Source organism: Rhinopithecus bieti, unplaced genomic scaffold (assembly GCF_001698545.2).
Source record: "Rhinopithecus bieti isolate Rb0 unplaced genomic scaffold, ASM169854v2 scaffold_11938, whole genome shotgun sequence".
NCBI lineage: Eukaryota > Metazoa > Chordata > Mammalia > Primates > Cercopithecidae > Rhinopithecus > Rhinopithecus bieti.
In genome coordinates, this window is record NW_016806961.1 from 242,844 (window position 1) to 265,289 (window position 22,446).

A 22,446-nucleotide genomic window follows, 5' to 3' on the forward strand; every position below is an offset into this window, starting at 1 on the left:
CCCAGCTAGTTTTTTGTAGTTTTTAGTAGAGACGGGGTTTCACTAGCCAGGATGGTTTCGATCTCCTGACCTCGTGATCCACCCGTCTTGGCCTCCCAAAGTGCTGGGATTACAGGCTTGAGCCACCGCGCCCGGCAAATGATCCAGTTTCTTCAACAAATAAATATAATATGAAAAAGAAAAAAGAGGAGATGTTACAGACTTCTGGGACACATCAGTTAAATGGAATATGTAAGGCTTTGGACTCTGACTCTAAATCAGTTATAAAAAGATATTTATGGGCCAACTGGGGAAATTCCAACATCAACTGGATACTGATGTTATTAAGAATTATTTTTTTCAAGTGTGATCACTGTATTGTGGTTTTTTTTTTTTTTTTTAAGTCTTTGTGGTAGAGATGTATACTGAAGTGTTTATGGAGGAGATGACACTATGTCTTGTGATTTAACATAATCCAACAGGGAGGTGGAGGAAAGTGGGTGAAAATATAGATGAAATAACACTGACCATATGCTGATTAGTATTGAGGCTGAGAGATGAAGTCGTCTTACATCTTCTATTTTTGTGTTTGCTTAAAAATGTCCATAATAAAAAAATAGAAACAAAAAACAAAAAAACTAAAAAAAACAAAGGTGAGGTAGACATATACATACGATAAAACTGGAGGCCAGGCGTGGTGGCTCACGCCTGTAATCCCAGCACTTTGGGAGGCCAAGGTGGGTGATCACCTGAGGTCAGGAGTTTGAGACCAGCCTGGCCAATATGGTGAAACCCTGTCTCTACTAAAAATACAAAAATTAGCTGGGCATGGTGACAGGCACCTGTAATCCCAGCTACTTAGGAGGCTGACAGGAGAACTGCTTGAACCCAGAGGCAGAGGTTGCAGTGAGCCAAGATGGTGCCATTGCACTCCAGCCTGGACAAGAAGGGCGAAACTCCTTCTCAAAAAAAAAAAAAAAGGAAAGTTCTTTAAGATATAAGTGCAAAAGAAGGCAAGACATGTTGAGTATCATCCTATTGATGTCTAAAAACACCTAACAACTACATTGCCTATATACCTACATATGCATAAGAAAAAGAACTGCAAAAAATGCACACCTAACTTTCAATACTAGCATGTGTCTGGGCAGGAGAATGGGAATGGGGGTGGGGGTGGGTAGTGGGGAAACTCTAACTTTTACTTTTGTATTCTTTTGTATAATTTAAAAAATTGAGCCTTTGCTCAATTCTATATACTCAACTTTATCTTAAGAATAAAGTGAAGCTATCCCTACTCACTTTGCAATGGCCTCGTCACGGTCCTTGATGGCCTTCTGAAGCTGCTCCTTTGGCTCCTTGTCCTCCGATGTGACTCTGAGTCGGTCTCTCTCCTCTTTTAGGGCAGTCATCTCCACACTCAGCAGTGTCACCTAACAGGAGAATGAACATGGTATCACTGCTGCTATCCTGGGTGGTTTTCCCTCCAAGAGGGAAAAAGGAACAAAGAGACCCCAGGCAGACCCAGGGTACATGTGTGGGGGTGCAGCTGGTAGCATTCCACTGCCATCCTGCTCCAAGGAAGGGCCTGTCTCTCTTGAAGAAAGGGTACCACATCACATGCTAGGTTTCAGCTCCGCAGCAAGGGAGCTGTGGGAGTTCAGCCCTGGGCCTGCAGCTGTAGGCCAGATCCCCTTTGCACTCAGCACAGCATACGACCTCCTCCATCTCCAGGCACTCCAGGTAACAAGTGAACGAAGACCATAAGTCATCATGACACACATTTTTTAGGGTAGGGAATCCCGTTTCCTTTCCCACCATCTCTCACTCAACATGGATGCTGCTATCAACAGAGCCCTGGATGGTTCCAAAGCTGGAGACCCTGCTCCCCCATGACAGCCCTTGGCACAGCCCAACTCTCTTTTGTTCTTCCTCATTCAGCTCTCCAGGTGAAAGCCACAGGGAACTTAGACACCTAAGTGACATTATCATCTTTCACCTCAAACCTGTTACCTTTTCTGTGGCTCATGCTTCAGCAAAGGGCACCACCGCCTTCTCAGGTCCTCGTGCCCCAGCTGGGAGTCAACCTTTGACAGTGAGACACCCCTCCAGTGGCTCTGTCAGGGACCACAGCTTACCCTGCTCCACAGTATGGTAACCCTGTGTACACCATGATCTATGTGATGGCAGGAAGCATGTCACATTCATCTGTGCATCCCAGAGCCTGGCTGTGTAGGGTGCTTAATCCCAAAGCAGTAGACAATTGTCATTTTTTGGCTAGTCATCATCCAAAATCTCTTCCCATTTTGGGGGCACTCCTGGTTGTGTGAGACTCTGGTGTGACACAAGGCTCAACCTTCAACTAAAGAAGCCAACAGGTGATAGACATTTCCTTTCCCAGGCAGCCTGGGCACAGGCCTGTGACCAAACTTGCCAGTTACAACCCCTTCCAGGGACTGCAGCTCTGAGCACACCAAAGCCCCAGGCAAGTGGGGAATTAGTGACAAAGGTGGTAGTTTGTTTCTATTGTCCCTTTTCTCATGGCCCTTTCTTGTTTTGGAGCCGAGTTCTCCCACTTTCCTGTTGATTCTCTAAGCTATCAGGTCTAATACATTCTCTTTCGGCTAACATTAAGCGGAGTACATTTTTTGCTGTTTGCAACTAGAAACCCTGCCTGGTAGAGCTTTCAATAAATATTTATTGGAAAATTGAATAATGAAAGGGTGGGAGCCCCTTCTTCTCAGTTGGTAAGATCAGACGTGAGTCAGGATGCCTAACCCTGCCTTCATGTTAAATATGACACATACTTTGACATTTTTCCAAGGGAGGATCCATCCATACAGGTCTGCCTCCCTCCCACAAGGGGACAGATGCCACCTTTCAGTATACTCCTCTGTTCTTTAAGTCCCAGGTCTAATGCTCTTCAGCTAGAATGAAACTGAGCAAAGGCCCCAGGTGTAAGGCTGAAGATCAAGCTTCCCTTGATCTTGAAGTGTCTGAAAATCAATACACTTCAGACATTCCCCAGAATGAGACGGCAGAGCTGCCAGCCCCTGGGGTAGCAGCCACTCTGGAGGAATTCAGAGGACACTCAACAGTGAAGAGGGATAGAAGGACAATTTGTTGCCACCATTAAGCAATGGGTTTTATACTCTGCACAGTCTGGCAGGAAACATCAGGGCCAGATGCTCCGTACTGAGAACAGCCCAAAGCAGCAGCTTTCCTGGTAGGGACAGCTGGGTGAGGAGGGCGGAATTCACGGGGAAGAACAGGCTGGAGCACCTGCGGCTACCCAGCACACATATGCATCCAGCCCTGAGGCAGACAAGGCACCAGGGCAGAGCCCAGCCTCCCCCTATTTAGCAGCAGGCTCTGCAGTCTGGTAGGCCAGGACTCAATACCCACAAAGCACCTAGTAGAGACAGCCAGACCTCCTCTTAGACCAAATGAGCCCTCACATGGCTTTGGGCCAGCTGTGGGCCAGTCAGACGTTCTTACCTGTAAGGGACAGGTTAAAACTACATGCTAGGCAGGAAAAGCCAACATTTAATATGCTCCAAATAAAACTCCAGAAGAACTTTTTACTTTGGCCCAAAAAACCTGGTCGAGTTACAGCCTACCAGACATGTGCCTTAGGAGAGGTGACAAGGCACTTGGCGTCTTTGAGCTATACATACTTTTCATAAAAAGCAGGAATAAAAACAGCTATTTCTCACCACTAAGTTGTCGTTGAGGATTATGAGATAAATGATATCAAGGGCTCAATGCAGTGCCTGGTGTATGGTTGTAAGCTCTACTCTCTCCTCCCTCCTGCAAGATGGGACCTAATCACTGCTGTTGTGATAATTGATCTGGCTTGTTTATACAAATACTTAGGTTACATCCACCCCCAAATCCACTTTTCCCAAATAAGGTGGGTGTCCCCGCAATTAAATAGCAAAGAAAACATTCAAATGTCAGATATTGAGGGCTTAATTTGCTCTTTTGTTCAACAACATCTGAGTGCTTATTCTCAGCAAGGCACTGTGCTAGATGCTTTAGGAGAGGACACAGCTAGATCAGACATTGAGCTCATCCTCCTGGGGTCTAGGGTTTGACTGAGAAGATGAGATGTGAGCAGGGTAACTGTGACAAGACAGAGCCAGGGGTGCTCCATGAGGAAGGAAATCAAGAGGGTTTCAGGAGGAAGTGACGCTAGATTGGGAACTTGAAGGCTGAATAGCATGGAGATATGAGTAGGTGGGAGGGAAGGCCTTCTGGGCACAGAGAAAGCTGGGGAGAAGGCCCAGATGTGGGTAGCATGGGGTGCGTGTGCCACCTCCCTTTATATCCTATGTGCAGTTCTGCTAAAGCAAAGGGGGCAAGAGGGAAACCAGAGGGACGGAGGCTGTGCAATAGGAATGCAGCCAGACTGCACAGCCACAAGGGGTCAAGGCTTCCTGCCATTTGATAATGGGAACCCACCCAGAACTTGTAAGGGGCGTCCCACTTTCAAGTCACGCTTCAGGAAGATCAATCCAAAGCATGTGAAGGTGGGCGGGCTGGGGGAAGGCAGATAAATTGGGAAGTGGTGGCCACAGCCAGGGTGTGAAAGGATGCAGGTCTTGAAATAGGGCAGAGCCTAAGAGGATGGAGGATGGAGGAGAGGGCCATGCTGAGATTTCCGAGGAGAGGCACCCAGATTTGGCGAGTGAAGCCCACAGGCTCCCGGCACTCTCTGAATGTTCATGCCCTTTCTGGAGTAACAAGTGTGCACTCGAGTCAAGCATGAAGGATCCAATCAACAGAAATGGGATGCTTCTGACTGAGCCTCCTGCCACCTGGGTGACAGGCCTGAGAACTGGCTGAGGGCCTCACCGATAATGTGTTCATATTCTACAGACTAATCGCAGAAGACCCCCCTGCATCCTAGCAGCTGCTCCACGCATACCAGAGGTGAGGGCTGGGCCACATGGGGAACAGAGAAGGAGGCAGCTCCTTGCCACTGATGCGGGCAGGGTAGGAGGGGGCACAACACCATATGAAGGACTTTGTTCCTTAAGAACAGTAACAGGTGCCAGCAAGTCTTCAGGTCTGGCTATGGATTTTGCTTCTAAAAAATAATTACCAGTCAAATTAAACCACTTTCCTTTATTTAAAAGTTTGGGTAGGCTTCCAGCCCCCACACCTTTGACCTTTGGCCTAGTTTTCAAGAGAGAAAAGAACACTCTCAGGTAACAGGCTCAGAGACTGGGTCAGCCATCAGATGAGGTTTGAGCCCAGTCCAGGAGCTGAGTGCTAGAACCTCGGTCCCACCTAACTACATCTGGGTCCTGCCCCCAAAAGGGCTCAGAGATGGCTCTGACTGTCCTCATGGCACTGTGGGGTCCTGGAGAGCAGGGGCCCTGCACATCCATCTGTTGCCTCTCAGTATCTAGTGCAGCACTAGGCGCACAGTGGGTGTCAGTGGATGCTGAACCCACCTTGCATGCAAAACGCCATGCCTGCTGTGATGGCTGCAATTTCTGCAGTCATTCTGGGACTCAGTCTGCACCCTACCCCTGCCTTGGGAGGCCAGTGTTACTTCCCATGAGGTGGCTTTGCTAGGTTCAGTGCGGCTGAGAGGTTTTCTGCTTTGACTGAGCATTTGGGAGGAGACGGCCTACAGGAGAAGCCCAATTCTATACCCCGTGTGGGATGTGAGTACAACCTTCCACTTGGTGAACCATTTGAAAGAGAATCCATAGGAACTGGCCTAAACCATTATCAGCTGAACTTCTAAAAAATTTCCACGTGGAAATGGGTTCCTAAATATTCTACAATAGAATCTTGGCAACCTACAATTTGCTTATGTTTCTGAATAAAATAACGCCCCCCCGCATCCACCGTGGAGTTCTAGTTTTACATTTCTGAGAAACAAAACAACAAAACAGTTAGTATTAAAGAACTCATAAACAGAAGCACCCTATGGAAATTTAAATAGGCTTTAAAATAAACAAAACTTTTATTAATCCAAAGACCTTACAGATCCAACGTTCTCCTGCATTTTATTTTTCCAGTTTAGAAGATCTGTCTCTGAGGCCGGGCGCGGTGGCTCAAGCCTGTAATCCCAGCACTTTGGGAGGCCGAGGCGGGCGGATCACAAGGTCAGGAGATCGAGACCATCCTGGCTAACACGGTGAAACCCCGTCTCTACTAAAAAATACAAAAAACTAGCCGGGCGAGGTGGCGGGCGCCTGTAGTCCTAGCTACTCGGGAGGCTGAGGCAGGAGAATGGCGTGAACCCGGGAGGCGGAGCTTGCAGTGAGCTGAGATCTGGCCAGTGCACTCCAGCGTGGGTGACAGAGCGAGACTCCGTCTCCAAAAAAAAAAAAAAAAGAAGAAGATCTGTCTCTGAGTCTGAAGCACTCTCTGGCCAAATTACCTGCTGAAGAACTTAGGTTTCAGGCGGGCGAATGTCTGTGGCTGCCTAACCCAAGTCTCCAGCGTTTGGCTGCAAGCAAGCCACAGCTTTACGAGACAGAGTCTCACTCTCTCATCCAGGCTTGAGCACGATCTCGGCTCATTGCAACCTCTGCCTCCTGGGTTCAAGCAATTCTCCTGCCTCAGCCTCCCGAGTAGCTGGGATTATAGGCGTGTGCCATCACACTGGGCTACTTTTCCTATTTTTAGTAGAGACAGGGTTTCGCCATGTCGGCCAGGCTGGTCTCGAACTCCCGATCTCAAGTGATCAACCTGCCTTGGCCTCCCAAAGTGCTGGGATGACAGGTGTGAGCCACCGTGCCTGGCCAAGCCACAGACTGAAATGGCATCTTTGTGTCCTTGTTATCTGGTCACTCACAGAAGGAAGAGGACAGTAGATGGCTGGAGGTGGGTCTCCCGATATTTTTCAAGAAAATATTAGGAAGACTAATGGGATGACCCCCAAAAAAGGGGAGTTTCTTTCTATAAAGATATTTCAAATGTAGGAAATACTGACTGGGGCCGCATGTGGTGGCTCACACCTGTAATCCCAGCACTTGGAGAGTCCAAGATGAGTGGTTCTCTTCAGCCCAGGAGTTCGAGACCAGCCTAGGCAACACGGCGTACCCTCATCTCTACAAAAAAATGAGTTGGGCATGGTGGCATACACCTGTAGTCCCAGCTACTTGGGCAGCTGAGGTGGAAGGATTGCTTGAGCCTAGAAGTCAAGGCTGCAATGAGCTGTGACTGCGCCACTCCAGCCTGGGCGACAGAATGAAACCCTGTCCCAAAAGAAAAAAAAAAAAAAAAAAAAAAAAAAAGAGGAAATACTGACTGAAGTGAAAGGCAGACTTAAATTCCATCTCAAAGAAACCTCATACAGCAGCAAGGAATGAACAGCTTTGAGCCAGGGAAGGAGAGGGGCAGGAGCAAGGTTTAGATGCTACTTGTTTGGTGCGACCCCAGCCCCTACTCCCAAGCAGTACAGAACCTCTACACATGACCACAGTCAACAGGAAGAGTCTTCATTTATCTCCTAGGATAGATTTTAGAAGCTCCGTTTTGAGTGGAGCTGCCTATAAGTCCTTTAAAGTTTCTCAGATCAGAATATAAATGTCTTTCTTCAGCGTTCTCTAGAAAGATGAAATCATGATCAAATGAGAAAGGAACAGCAAGGGTAGCAGTAAGTTCTTCTAAAGCTGAAGAACAGGCTGAGAGAAGTGATGGCACTTACAAAAGGGAACTGGACGGTAAAGATCAATTGTTCCTTGGTTTGCAAACTTCCCTGCCCAGCAGCTGCTAGAAAAGCACCCATAAGTAGCCCAGGGGCTGTCAGCATCTACCAGTCAGATTAACTTTGGCTCTGTATAAGGCAGAGTGTCACTGAAGGAAATGGAGGACCAGCTGTTCTTATCCTTGCCAATTTTACTTCGGGCTAAACTATAAGGACTGGATTCTTCTCTTGAAGACACTCAGTTTACCTCAACTTCAGGTCACCATTCCCTGATGATTTGACGAAAGGGAGCCACTTCTCATACAGAAATGGGAGAGAGAAACTCACAAGGGTCCCAAGAGAGCCAGGGGCAGGTGCACATGCCCTGCACTGGACTGAAGGTGGGGGTGCTCACCTGACTGTGGAGTCGCTGCAGCTCTTCTAGGCTTTGCCTCAGTTTACCCCTCTCTCCCTCCATGAGCTCCCTTAGGGCTCTCGAGTCCTCACTGGTCTGCCTTATCTGTTCTTCTAAGGAGTCATCATCAAGTCTCCGGGAGCTCTGACAGCAAAAGAAAGACAGCCACAGATATGGTAAGGGTACAGAAGAGATGGGGAGGCAGGAGAGAGATGGTTAGTCGGGGGAGAGAAGGAGAGGAGAAACGGGGGAGAGTGGAGGAATGATGTGGTGAAAGATAGTGGGGAAGATGGAGGGAAGGAGAAAAAGGAGGAGAGAAGAGACAAAAGGTGCAAGGAAGAAGGGGTCAAGAAGAGAGATTGCTCAATTTCAACCTGCAAGCAGATGTTCCCTTTTGTTTCAGGCTTGAGGGAAAGGAAGCAGTGTGGCGGGAACAGCACACCACATTCTGACAGCTCTCTTCTCCCACAATGACTTGGCCTCATATTACAATACCGCCCACAAATCAATACAGCATGGTCAGACAGAACAGCTGCCCTTCATATTACTTTACCCAATACAGGTAGAAAGACACAACTTTTCTGTAGGAGGATGAAACGTGAGGAGAAATAATAGCCCAAAAGCTGGGAGTGTGAGCGGAGGGGAAGTCAGGGAGAAATGTGTCATGAAGCTGGAAGAAATGCCAGACTGCCCAGGATGCCCATGGGAACAGTCCTCTCCTCCACAGGTGGCCACATTTGGGATTTTAAAAGGCCCTTAGAGCTGATCTTCCCAACTTCCTGTGCTCACTTACATTCTTTTGGCGGAAGTTTCAGATCTTTTACTTTTGCCAATTCACAGCTAACCCTACCACTAGGACCAAAGGGCTACAGAATAGCAACTTACAGTTCTAACTTAGATACAAACTTCATATGCAAAGTTTCCAAAGAAAGCCCTTAAACTGGAAGCCGCCATTGTCTGTACATCACTACCTGGAGAAAAAGGCTCCATGTGTACCTGGTGTGTGTGCAGGAAGCTGACTTTGGAGTCCTGGCATTTGGCCCCTCTGCCTCATCACGGCTGTAGTTGGTGTTCTCAAATAAGGGTTCATGGCCAGGCGCGGTGACTCATGCCTGCAATCCCAGCACTTTAGGAGGCTGAGATGGGTGTATCACTTGAGGTCAAGAGTCAAAACTAGCCTGGCCAACATGGTAAAACCCTGTCTCTACTAAAACTACAAAAATTAGCTGGGTGTGGTTGATGGTGCATGCCTGTAATCCCAGTTACTCAGGAAGCTGAGGCACGAGAATCACTTGAACCTGGGAGGCAGAGGTTGCAATGAGCCGAGATTGTGCCACTGCACTCCAGCCGGGGTATCAGAGCGAGACTGTCTCAAAAACAAAATCCAAAAAAATCAATAAGGGCTCAGAAGAATTCTTGCGGATATTTTATAGGGTTCCAGTTCCAGGGCTGACCTCACCCTATGCACTGGGTTCTAACCCCGCACTAGCCAGCTCCTGTGGGGTAAGGACCATCTCAGACTGGCCTCTTACCGTGGGCTCCATGCCATCCACAATGCTCTGTATCAGTCTCTTGAGCTCATTGAGGGCAGTGCGCAAGCTGCCGGCTGGCACATCCTTGGCGGATGAGGTTTCTGAAGACTCGTCCATGGAGGAGTCCGTGGAGACGGCTGAGTCAGCACTGTCATTGCCTCGAAGGTGTGAGCACAGGTAGCGAACCTGGCAGTAGGCTTCCCAGAGCTGCAGTCTCAGCTGTTCCACAGAGAATTACTATTCATTACAGACTCTAGAGAAGACTGCTACCCGGCCATCTTTTTCTAGCATCTGAACCCAAAATACTGATACCCAAGACACCAGTTCTAGAGAAAGGGTTTTTTGGTTTTTTTTGTTTTTTTTTTTAAACTCATTGGTCCCAAGAAATAATACTTATTCTGAACCAAGTACATCTATACAGACTCCAAATTCTTATTCTCCCTGTTCTCTAGCTTCTTCCATTTGCAATATAAAGCACTTCTTTATGTAATCAGTTACGGAGTCAGAAACCAATCAGGGGACTGAATGGTTCTGGGTATTATGAAAAGTGCGAAAAGAAACCAATTAGATGGAGAAGATGGATCATGACTGCTCTGGAACTCTGTCAATATAACAGGTATGGAGCTGATGGCACAAGCATTTCCTAAGAGGAACTGGGGTGACAATGAGTGGGAATTGGCTGTGCCTATGATACTCTGTCCTCTAGCATTTCTGCTCAATGCCTTAATGGATAAGGTGGGTGGAAAATGGAGGGCCAGGGACATGCTCCATCAGGGCCTGCTTCACGATACTCTAGCCAGCAGGCCAAGGCACAGGGGCACAGCCTTGCCAGGATGGCAGCTGAGTGGTAGGGAGGAGGACCGGCCCTGAGCAACCCCAGGTAGCCTCGCCTGTGGGGTGACAGGCAGGTCAGCACCTGCTCTCGCTCTTGCTCCAGCTCCTCAGCCTCCATGCTCTGCTCGATCTCTGACAGGAGGGATGTGCTGGTGGCGGCAGAGCTCTGCAGACTCCTCTCCTCAGTGAGTTCTTCCACCTTCACCTGCAGCTGTCGGCAGGAGAGACGCACCTCCTGAAGCTCCAGGTGGCTTTGGTGCAGCTTTCAAAGAAAGAGCAAATGGTTTGAGGTTTATGAAACACAAAACCAAGGCAAACTGACCCCTCAACCTGATCATGCTCTGGGTCCAACCACCAATTTACAGAAAAATAAAAAGGAGAGAGGAACATGTTAAACTACATCATGAGACACACTCAGCAAAATACAGATCTAGAAAATTCTGACCGGGCACAGTGGCTCACGCCTGTAATCCTAGCACTTTGGGAGGCCAAGGCGGGCAGATCACCTATGATCAGGAGTATGAGACCAGCCTGGCCAACATGAGGAAACCCTGCCTCTACTAAAAATACAAAAATTAACTGGGTGTGGTGGCGGGCGCCTGAAATCCCAGCTACTTGGGGAATGAGGCAGGAGAATCACTTGAACCCAGGAGGCGGAGGTTGCAATGAGCCGAGATCACGCCACTGCACTCCAGCCTGGGTGACAGTGTGAGACTCTATCTCCAAAAAAAAAAAAACAAAGAAAAAAAAGAAAAAAGAAAATTCTATAGGACAAACAACTCCATTTCGTTAAGAAAAACATTGCAAGGGGAAAAAAAGATAGAGGAGGAACACAGAAATAAAAAAAGACTTGAGTTATATCAACCAGGCCGGGCGTGGTGGCTCACGCCTGTAACACCAGCAGTTTGGAAGGCCAAAGCGGGCAGATCATCTGAGATCAGGAGTTCAAGACCAGCCTGGCCAACATGGTGAAATCTGTCTCTATTAAAATACAAAAATTAGCTGGGCATGGCGGCGGGCGCCTGTAATCCCAGCTACTCAGGAGGCTGAGGCAGGAGAATCACTTGAACCCAGGAGGCAGAGGTTACAGTGAGCCGAGATCACCCCATTGCACTCCAGTCTGGGCGACAAGAATGAAACTCCGTCTCAAAAAAAAAAAGAGTTATACCAACCAATCGCACTGTGTAGGCCCATTTTAATTTGTATCTTGATTCAAACAAAAATGTGAAAAAATTATGACATTTATAAGACAAGTGAAAATCTGAACACTCACTGGGCATTTTATGATATTAAGAAAATATGCGATTTTTTTGGTATAATAGTACTGGAGTTACATTTTTTAAAGTTCTTTTAGAGGTTAGTACTTTTTATTTCCAGATGAACTTATTAAAATCTGAGATTTACTTCAAAATAATGTGAGAGAAAAGGAAATGGATGTTATGAAGATGGGGCAGCACTGGGCAGGGACTGGTGGTTTTCAGAGCTGGGCTTCATTACACTGTGCCACTGTGGAATGTTTGAAATCCTTTGCAATAAAAAATCAAACACACACAGGCACACAAAGTGAGATACCATGAGAGTCTCACCAAGATGGTTAACATAAATAATACAAATAATATCAAGTGTTGATGAAGATGTGGGGCAATGCTGGTGGGAGTAGAAAATGTACGAATACTTTGGAAAATTGGCAGTTTCTAATAAAATTAAATATAATCTATATTCTATGATCCAGCAATTCCACTTTCAGCTGTAGATACAACAAAAACGAAATGTGCACAACAGACACACACAGGATGTTCAAATAACCACAAATGGGAAACAATCCAAATGCCAATAAAAATAGAAAAAGTAAATTGTGGTATGTTCACATGTTGGAATACTACACAGCAATGAAAGAATATACTACTACCATATGCCACAACATGGTTAAATTTCATAGACATAATGTTAAACAAAAGCCAGACATAAAAAGTATACATGAGTCTATTTATAAAATGTTCCCAAACTTCACTGAGGTAGAAAAAAGTTGGAGTAGAGGTTTGCTTTTGAGGAAGTGGCAAGTATTCTTTTTAGGGTGCTGATCGTGGTCTGTATCTTGATCTCCATGGTGGTTACACAGGTATGTATTTGTAAAAATTCATTGGGCTGTCCCCTTAAGATTTGTGTGCTTTACTATATATATATTTTTTCATTAAAAAAAAATTAAGGGGAAAAAGAGTAGCTTGGAAAGGAGCCGGAGGTGGAAACAGGAGTAGCATCTGGATAGTAATACCAAGAGTTTCTACCCCAACCCCACCATTAGAGGCAAGGCCCTAGGCTGGCCCCTCGCTTCCACATCAGGTAGTTGAGCCACAGGTGAAAAGTGACTTTCCTAAAACCCTCGTGAAGCAGAACTGGTCTGATGACTCCCAGTCCAGGGGTCTTTCCGGTTTCCACATACCTCATTTGTTCCAGAGAGACATTAACAGATGAGATAGTAACTTATTTTGAAGATCTCTAAGGGAGGAAGTCCCACAGCTTCAGTTCTAACTCTCATGGGCAGAAATGTCCACAGTTTTGCCATGTCTAACATCAGTCCTTCATCCTGCACGTTCACCTGTTTGTTCTCTCTCAGTCCTTTTCTGAAGACTGAAAAGAGCTAATTACTTGGGAGACATTCCTCTTCAATAGCTTTCCAAATAGCTCTATTCTGCAAGCCAAATATTATATATATTATATGTCCTTTAGACTTTTCCCAGCCTCTCTCTCTTGATTTTTAAATGATCTCAGAGATTTTCACATAAGCCTCTATTTTTAGAGCTAGCAGAGCCACAGAGATCAATGAGTCCAACTACGTCAGGATAAAACTGAAGCTTAGAAAAGGGGAATGGTGCCAGTGGTAGAGAGGAGATAGCAGCACAGGGGTCAGGAATTGTGGGCAGTACTCTTTCCTTCTCTCTCCATGCTGCGACTTCACTCCTTCCACCCCACTGCATTCTCCATGGCCCCTTTCTGTGTGGAGTTCACAACAGGGCACAACTCTCTGGGGAGGTCACTACTGCTGAATATAAGGGGACGACCCGACCACAACTGCTAAATGCTATTTTTTGAGTCTCTGTCGCCCAGGCTGGAGTGCAGTGGCGTGATCTTGGCTCACTGCAACCTCTGCGCCCTGGGTTCAAGCAATTCTCCTGCCTCAGCCTCCCTAGTGCGCTGGGACCACAGGCATGCACCACCACATCCAGCTAAATTTTGTATTTTTAGTAGAGATGGGGTTTCACTATATTGGCCAGGCTAGTCTCGAACTCCTGACCTCAAGTGATCTGCCCATCTTGGCTTCCCAAAGTGCTGGGATTATAGGCGTGAACCACCACGCTCGGCCTAAATGCTATCTTCTCATCTGTGCACTCCATCACTAACCTGCTTTTAATACAGCAGACCCTAATTGCGGAATTGTCATCAGTTTGCTAGCAGCTAGGAACATGGCCACATGCCACATGCCACATCTGCCCAGAAGCAATGTTTCCCACTCTTCATATCTGTGGACTGCAATGCCCCACTCCAGGTCCTTAGAAGACTTTCAGGAAGTGGTGGTGGGAGGGGAGAACTTCCTGGGATTTAAATTAAGCTAATTTATTCTGTTATAAAACAGCATTTCTGGGGTCACCTCTGTTCCATTAAAAAGAAAGTAGACACTGCACTGGTCTTTTCCAGACTTGTGGCTGAGTTGGCTTGTGGCTCCTGCAGAAGTGCAGACTGGGGTGGCTAGCAGCCACTTAGAGCTCTATAGTTCTCATGAAGGGAGAAAGCTGCCTTGCAGAGCCTTTGGCCAATCACTTAGGTGCCCCGGGAGCCTCACCTCCACCATCAGCACTTGGAAATGATTCACTAACGGCACCAGTGATCTGGAATAGCCCTAACGAGGAAGGGTTTGGAGCCTGGCTGCCCAGAGAATGAAGAAAGGATTGGCAAGCCTGCTCTGCATAGTTCTGGCGGATCAGCAATACCTGCTGGTCCAGTGGGAACTTCTCCAACCCGTTTTGAGGAGACTCAGAAAGAAAAACATCAGGGTTACAGGAAAAAATGAGACATTCCTAGGAAGCATTTGGCACAATTACAAATGGCATATTAAATTGGCAAAGTGCTTCATAATTATTATTATTATTATTTTTTTTTTTTGAGACGGAGTCTCGCTGTGTCACCCAGGCTGGAGTACAGTGGCCGGATCTCAGCTCACTGCAAGCTCCGCCTCCCGGGTTGACGCCATTCTCCTGCCTCAGCCTCCCAAGTAGCTGGGACTACAGGCGCCGCCAACTCACCCGGCTAGTTTTTTTTTTTTTGTATTTTCTAGTAGAGACGGGGTTTCGCCGTGTTAGCTAGGTTGGTCTTGATCTCCTGACCTCGCGATCCACCCGTCTCGGCCTCCCAAAGTGCTGGGATTACAGGCTTGAGCCACTGCGCCCGGCCCATAATTATTTTTTTAGACAACTCCACACACATCACAGCAGGAGGAAGTTAGGCATAGACAAGTACAAGTTCTTACGTACTGGACAAAATTAGTTCAATTACTCATGCACACTCAAAGGTGCTTAATTAATGATAACAGCAAGGGAACAAAAGACCAGGAGAGGTATGCACTCTCCAGTCAACAACTGATTCACCAATTGGATAGACACAAGAAGAAAAACCAAACCAAACAAGGGAAGAGTCTATTACATTTAAGAGGCCTTTAAAATAAGAAACATCATTCTTTATATGACAAAGGTGACACTAAGTATACTTGTATGTATGAATGAGAATGACACCAAGTGCTTTGTGTTTGTATAGTACACTATATTTACGCTCATCTGAGGGAACTGGGATGGTGTGATGTTACGTGATTTGCCTAATGGTACACAATCAGCATTAGAGCAAGGTCTAGGCTCCAGGTCACCTGCTTCCTGGGTTGCCCCACAGTGAGCAGGGCCTGTGCTCTGCTGACGGAATCCACCCAGTCGCTGGGACTAGGCCCTGCACACATCTGTAAGATGCCCAGCTCAGTATAAGAAGTAAGGGCAGTGAAGTGGCCCTTAGAGGGACAAACAGATTTCCTTTACTGGATAGTAAGAGTTTGGCAAAATACTTGATATATACTCAGTGCTCAATGAATAATAATTTTTATGCTTATTCTCAGGTCTGAAAAAACTCAGAGTTGGATTTGATCAGTTGTTTAAAATCTGTTTTTGACAGCAGGACCCCAATTACATGGTGAAAGAGATCAAAAGGGGGCTCCTCTGGTTGTGACAGGCCTGTTGCCTTGCCTGCTCAGCCATCCCTCACCCTTGTCTGAGGATTTAAAATCAAGGGATTAAGTACATTCCAAGGCCACTAGCTTTACATTTTACAAGTATGGTTTAGGGTCATTCAGCTGCTACCTGAGTAAGCTGGATTTTTTATTTCTGTATCAGTACAGGCCATTTTAGCAACAAAAAGGACTTTCTGGAGGACACTAGTAATTAGTGGCAACTTGAGAGTTTCACATGAACTGAAGGACTATAATGATAAATTGTTAGGGAAGATGAGAATTCAGCCCGTAAATGCAGATTTTCCAAATCAACTGAGTACTGCCTGACTTGCTGCAGGTCCTTAGGTGAATGACACCTTCTCAGTCTTGAAGTTCAACAGGAAGACAGTGGATGTGCACATGGTGAGCAAGTGCATGTGGCATGATGGGATTCTCGCTGCTAGAGAATGTACAGCCCACAGTGCTGGTCAGGCCTCTGATGGCCTACTAGTCCTTCCTCTTTCCCCTACCTAGGGCCCTAATTTTTGATTTGAAATAAGGACTTTTCACTGTAAATTCATGCTGAACTGAAAGTTTCTTTTAGGCAAGGGCCATTTTTCTCTTTCTCCATACTTATATTCCTTCTCCTTCCATACTGTATCTCAGCAACCCTCAGGAAAGCAGCCTGATACAGTAATAAATGCTGGTCAGGAACTGACTTTCGGAGGCGAGTGATACCAGGAAGTTATTACTGAGCTACAGGTAAAGCAGATGAGAGGGTTCCAGTCTTGATTCTACCAAAGACTCACTACATGACTTTGGATAAACGATTCAGTTTTTCTCAATTTCAGCTTTATGATGTATGCTAAAAGCACCGTGTATGCCAAAGAGGCACACAAATGTTCACTGCTATTATCATCATCAACCTTGAAAAATCATCAACCTTGAAAAATCAGCAAACTCTTTTCCATCTTGAAAACTTCTGTAAGGCTTTAGCCAGCACCATTTTCTACTCAACATTTACTGAGGCACTACTATCAATATATGAAAAGTTACTAGCTGAAGATACTAAAAACATGGAGAGAGAAAAGCCATTCATTTTCTCTCAAAGAGGTTCATCACTCAGGTGTCAGCTTAGCTGATGGTGTCAGGGACAAGTAATCTTAGCCCAAGACACTATATTTCCTTATCCCATACCCCAAGGCTTTCAAACAGCCTACCTATGAGCCCAGTGGGACCTTCTGTGGCCTAGCCTTTGGGCGGAGACCCATCTGGTGCTTGAGCACACCTGGATGACCACCTCTGCACAAACATCAGTGTTGCAATGTAGTGCACTCCCTGGCATTAACAGAGAATGCCAAAGGGAAGCAACGCACTCCGAGTTTCTGACCCCAGTCCTCCTAGGCCAGCCCAGCAAAGCATCTTGGTAGCAGATGCTGTACTCTATTTCTGGGAAGACTGGAGTGATGATATCTTTTTGTTTTGGGAGTTGTTTCTTGTCAAGCGTGAGCTTGGGGATTCAGCTGAGGCCCGGTAGCAGTTCCCAAATAAGAACAAATATGGCCATGAAGCAATTTCCTTCAGGAAGGAAAAAAAGAAACTGATTAGGTTCACAAAGGGTTCAGTCTATGCCTTTTCTGGCAACCGGCAGAAGCAGAATATAAATCTTGCTGTGTTCAGTGGGCAGCTTTGGGTTTCTGCTCCATGCCAACCAACTAAACCCATGAGCTTGGGAAGACAGCAGCAGAGAGCATTATGAGCTGAGTTAGAGAGTCACAGGCTCCCTCTGAAACCTTTTAGCAGATTTCACAAATGCTAGGAGGCCAGAATAGCATTCCTGGTGTTCCAGCCAATGTTAACCCAGAGAGAACTCTGTGAAACTGCTCCATGGGCCAGTGGCTCAGAACACATTGGAGAAATGATCTGTGGGTAGCGGTGCACTTCCTTTAGGCAGAGTCAGAAGAGTCAAGTTGGTGAATGCCCCAGGCCCCACAGTGAGACCTAGGCATCATCCACTCCTGGCTTACCCCAGCAGTAATGCTGGCCTCCCAGCCTTTTCTTTTTGGCTAAGTGCTCCTTTTATCTGGCTCTAGTCCTGCAGGACAGCTTCTCTACCCCAGTACCTGTAGGTCCTTGTCATGGCCCTGCCTCTCCAGGATTAGCACCCGGTCCTGTAGCTCCTCCACGGTCCCTTGGAGCAGGTCATTTTCCTCTAAAGTAGCGCTGAGACGATGCTCCAGCTCCCGTTTCCGATCTGACAGCATCTTGATCTGAAAGGGTTGGAGAGCCACAGGGGTGGTGTGGAGTTACACCCAGGCTGACAAGTAGGAACTAGGGACTAGCCCCAAAACATGAAGGCAAGTATCTTTCAGTGTTCTGCCCAATGTCACAGTACCCCCATCTCTGAGAGAATAACTATGAAACCCTAAGCTGAAGAGAAAACCCCTCCCCTCTAGAAACCTGTCTGGGAAGGGGTGGGAGTTGATCTCTGGGGAAGCTAGAATGTGGGATGCCAGGCAGAGGAAGGGAAGGCTAGCGCTCTGGAAATTCCAGAGATAAGATAAAAAAGGGCTCCACCTTGCCTGCTCTCAACTTTACCCCATCCTTACAACTGGCAGGAGGAGTGGAACCTAACCTGCTGCACTGCTTCTCCTCCTCAAGTCATGAGCACAAGAAAATGCCCAGGAAATCCTCTGGAGCGCCATGTTTTCACACCCCAGGATTCCTCTCTGTCTTCCTTTCCCCACTCCTGGCTCCACTGGCACTAGAGGTCAGACCCAGTGCCTTGAGTTAAGGGAAGAGCTCCCAGGGTACAAAAAGCAAAGTAGTGCCTGCATCAGCCTATGTCCTGGGACGGAGCAGGACACAGATACAAGTGAATGCTGACTTTACTCAGAGTAACTTTTACCTGAGGGAGTCATTCGTGAAGAGGTGCAAATTCTTTTCATGAAACAGGTTGATATGTTTGTATACACTGAATACCTAGTCAGTCTCCACATACGTAAATCTTTTAGGAAGGTCTGTCTAATCTCTTCAGTGTCAGTGAGAAAACAGAGGCAAAGAGGAAAGAAATGCCAAGTCTCCTCTGGCCTCATGGTTTGTAGGGTGAGAAGCTGAGCCAGTGCTCCCAAGGCCAGGGATTCTTCACTCAAAAAACCACCATCCTGGCTCAGGGGCTCCAGAAAACCTTGCCAATTGGATCTGACTCTCAGGGGACCTTCTGAAATCCTGGAGGTCCTCGTGGATCCTCCCATTTATTTAGCAGTGCCCTGCTGGACTGATTCTCAGCCAGCTTCTTGCTTGTAAATATTTTCTTGACATGGTTAAAATATTCTCCAGGCTCTCCATTCCAGCTTTGATAATAATTCCTTAAGGCTTTTAGTTGGGCAAGTTTTGGGGACCAATCTTAGAACTTTTCCAGGGGAAATCCTGAAATGAATGTCTAGCTTGTTTCAAGTCCTATGAGATACAATTTTCCCTTTACTTTTTAGCTGTTCTCACTCTCCGAACTAGAATTCTGCTCGCAGGGCACAGATCTTCTCTGGCCACCAATCCAATCAGATAGGATGTTGTCCTGGAGAAACAAAGTATGTGGCCTTTGTCCAGAGAGATCAGGTATCTGGCCAAACAAAGAAATATTGTCTCTCAAGTGTGCACCTGGGTAGGGGACCAAAAGGAGCAAGCCCCTTTTGTGAATGGGTCCACTATTTCCTACACTGAAGCAAAGTCACCCATGTGAAGAGAATTCTTACTCTAGTTGATTTTCATTTAAATGCCCTCTGACCTTTAAATTTTCCTTCCCATGAATCATCTTTGTTTCCCAAGTTTCAGTCAGTGAAGTGATGGGGTAATAAGATTCGGATACACAACTGACCCTAAAAAACCTTAGTTCGGAGTGGCCGGGCGTGGTGGCTCATGCCTGTAATCCCAACACTTTGGGAGGCCGAGGCGGGAGGATCACAAGGTCAGGAGACCAAGACCATCCTGGCTAACACCGTGAAACCCCGTCTCTACCAAACATACAAAAAAAAAAAAATTAACCGGGCGTGGTGGCAGGCGCCTGTAGTCCCAGTTATTCGGGAGGCTGAGGCAGGAGAATGGCATGAACCTGGGAGGCGGAGCTTGCAGTGAGCCAAGATCTTGCCACTGCACTTCAGCCTGGGAGACAAAGCAAGACTCCATCTCAAAAAAAAACAAACAAACAAAAAAAAACAAAACATACGCACTTAGTTTGGAGCTACACAAAGTAACTTACTTAAAACAAACAATTTTCATAGCTTGCCTTTTAAAGGTAGCAGTATTCACGGACAAAGCAGGGAATCAGCATTAGGCCACCAACTCCCCTATACACCCTGAAACTTGTGAACAAATCTGGCAATAAACATTCCTGGGGATGACCCGGTTCATGAGGGTCTAGAAAAAGTGAACGCATCGGGGAAAGAGGAAGACAGAAAACTTGAAGGAGTCAGAGGCTGGCAGAGGCAGGTGAATGGCAAGTCATGCACACAAATGGTCACATACAGGCATGCCAAACCCCACTGGAACAAACTCTACTTACTTCAAGGACCTGCTGCTCAATACCAGTAGGCATTCCATGGGAAAGGGGGAAGGAAGGGAATGGGAGGCAGGAGAAAAGAGAAGATATTGACAGACTTTAGGAAAAACATCCTCAGGTCACCAAGCAGGGGAGCAGGCTATCTGGGTTTCTCTGGCCTGACCATGATGGCTGATCGCTTCATCACAGTGGAAAGTTACTTGTTCAACCTAGCTCTAGACTGTCCTTCAAACTCTGACTTAGCAAAGGGGCTGCTGTCCAGATACTTGGCTAAAGGGTCCTCAAAAGCAGACCAGGTGGAAGCCTCCCCGGGGGGCAGGCCTGGTTTGGGCTGGTGATAAGATCTTTACCCTCTCTTCACCTTCCACAACCAGATTCTCACAGTATTGTTCCCCTGCCGATACTTTCTTTTTCCCCTCATCCTGGCCCTCACGTTCTGGCCTCTCCTATGGTTTCAATAACATCACTGTCTTCCAGGTATCATACAAAGTGCCTTGTGTACATTAACCCATAATATCCTTGCAAAAACCTGTCAAGTAGAAACTTCTATTTCTCTCATTTTGCAGATGAGAATAACAGCAGACCTTAGTAAGACGGACTGAACTGGGCCTAAATGGAATAGAGAAAGGCGAGATGTCCTTTCCCACCTTCTATTTGGGATTGGCAAGGATATTTTTAGAGAGATCAACATATTCAGTAAAATGTAGGTCATCTGTGATTTCAATACACCCGACAGTAACTCTGAGCAACTTCATTTTTCCAGACAACAGCCTACCCAGAGAAACACAGATCAAATGTTCCCCATTTAGGTTCGCACAGAAATGTCTTTCTGTAGAGATTTTAGTCCCTTTTACATAGAGCAGTTTTTTGTCTCCCAGTGAGAAAAGCATTCCACCTTCCAGCACTGCTGTGTGGGGAGGCTCACCTCAGCCTGAAGACTCTCCAGCCGGACGATGTGCTGGTTGGTTGACGAGTTTTTCTCCCGAAAGTCTTCTCTGAGGGCGTGGACCTGCATGGAGAGTTGTCTCTCAACTTCTGATGCCTGAAACAGAGGAGACCTGCAGAGCTGATTCAGAGGTTATGCAAAGAAGTCTGTTAAGATGTCTGTCTTTCATTTATCAAGCATCTCTTTGCACTTTCCATTCTATAAGGAGCACTAGATGAGATGCTGGTTTCCCACGCACCATTCATTTGTTCTCTAGTGCTAAAACAGGACAAACTCCCACCCCCACCTCCACCATTAATGACTCTGTCTAGGTCCAAGACCACTTGACTGATCAGAAGAAACAGCCCTAGGAAATAGTATGCTCTCAAATGTTAGTTATCATTATTACTCTACATATAGAAGAAACTCAGCAAATATCTACTAAATTGAAAGTCTGAATATTTTACATGAAAGAATAAGATGGTTATACCTACTGCCTTAGAAATTCCTTCATTTCTCCCATCAATTTCCTCAAGTGGGCTCAATCAAATCACACGCATCTGCATTTCTCTCCTCTACTTAACATGGGCACTATTTGAAATTGCTTGTCATACCTGTTAAGATTTTTGCCACTCATTCCTCAAGGACATTTTTGCAACTTTCAATTCTTTGGGGAGTGCCAGCAGAGGTGCCTATTTCCCACCTCAATCCATTTATGATCTAATGCTAAAATATATTAGATCATAATCATAACATAACACCAAAATACCATTTGGTGTTGTAGGAGGCTAACTTGGTAACAAAAATTCCAGCCCTCCTCCTGAGGGTCCCAGCCCAGACCCTGCTGAGGGAGCCCTGCTCACTGCCCTGTGGAGAGGAGAGCCATGGGACAAATTAAGTAACTGCCTCAATGTTTTTTTGAGGCCAAATGGGGTCAGTAAGCTTTATGGGTTCTTGGGAGAGATCACCATGTGCTGGAACGGCCAGGAAAGACTTTCCAAGGAGGTGGGACGGTAATAATGTTGAAATGGTAGACTAGCTGTTCAATGAGGCTCTCATAGTAATGGTTACATGTTCAATAGTTCTTTTTATCTTCAAGTACTCTATAGTCAATTGTCCATCTTTTTTATTTTTGGTTCCACATATTCAACAAATGTTACCTCACTGGACTACAGAGCCACAGAAGATTCTTAACCTACTCACTATTTTTAAAACAATTACAAAACACAGAACAAAATAAAATAAAACCATACTTTAGCTGATTTTCATTTAAATACCCTCTAACCTTTAAATTTTCCTTCCTATGAATCATC

At 46.3% G+C, this 22,446-nt stretch overlaps 1 protein-coding gene across 5 annotated transcripts in view; it reads right to left on the bottom strand.

The window, feature by feature from the left end:
* The window catches only part of BICDL1 (BICD family like cargo adaptor 1), a 114,070-nt gene that overhangs the window by 12,567 nt on the left and 79,057 nt on the right, over positions 1-22,446 (bottom strand). For 2 of the 5 annotated variants that reach the window (XR_001886863.1, XM_017879058.1), the window contains exons 3-9: positions 21,134-21,250; positions 20,212-20,223; positions 17,777-17,923; positions 10,494-10,673; positions 9,578-9,796; positions 8,046-8,189; positions 1,279-1,409 (exon numbers count right to left, since the gene is read on the bottom strand). Coding sequence is in view for 4 of the 5 variants with exons in the window: in XM_017879058.1 (XP_017734547.1) it covers positions 1,279-1,409; positions 8,046-8,189; positions 9,578-9,796; positions 10,494-10,673; positions 17,777-17,923; positions 20,212-20,223; positions 21,134-21,250 (950 nt within the window). In the remaining variant the exon portion in view is untranslated. The remainder of the gene's footprint in view (positions 1-1,278; positions 1,410-8,045; positions 8,190-9,577; positions 9,797-10,493; positions 10,674-17,776; positions 17,924-20,211; positions 20,224-21,133; positions 21,251-22,446) is intronic. The other 3 variants (XM_017879059.1, XM_017879061.1, XM_017879062.1) reach the window with 3 other exon arrangements.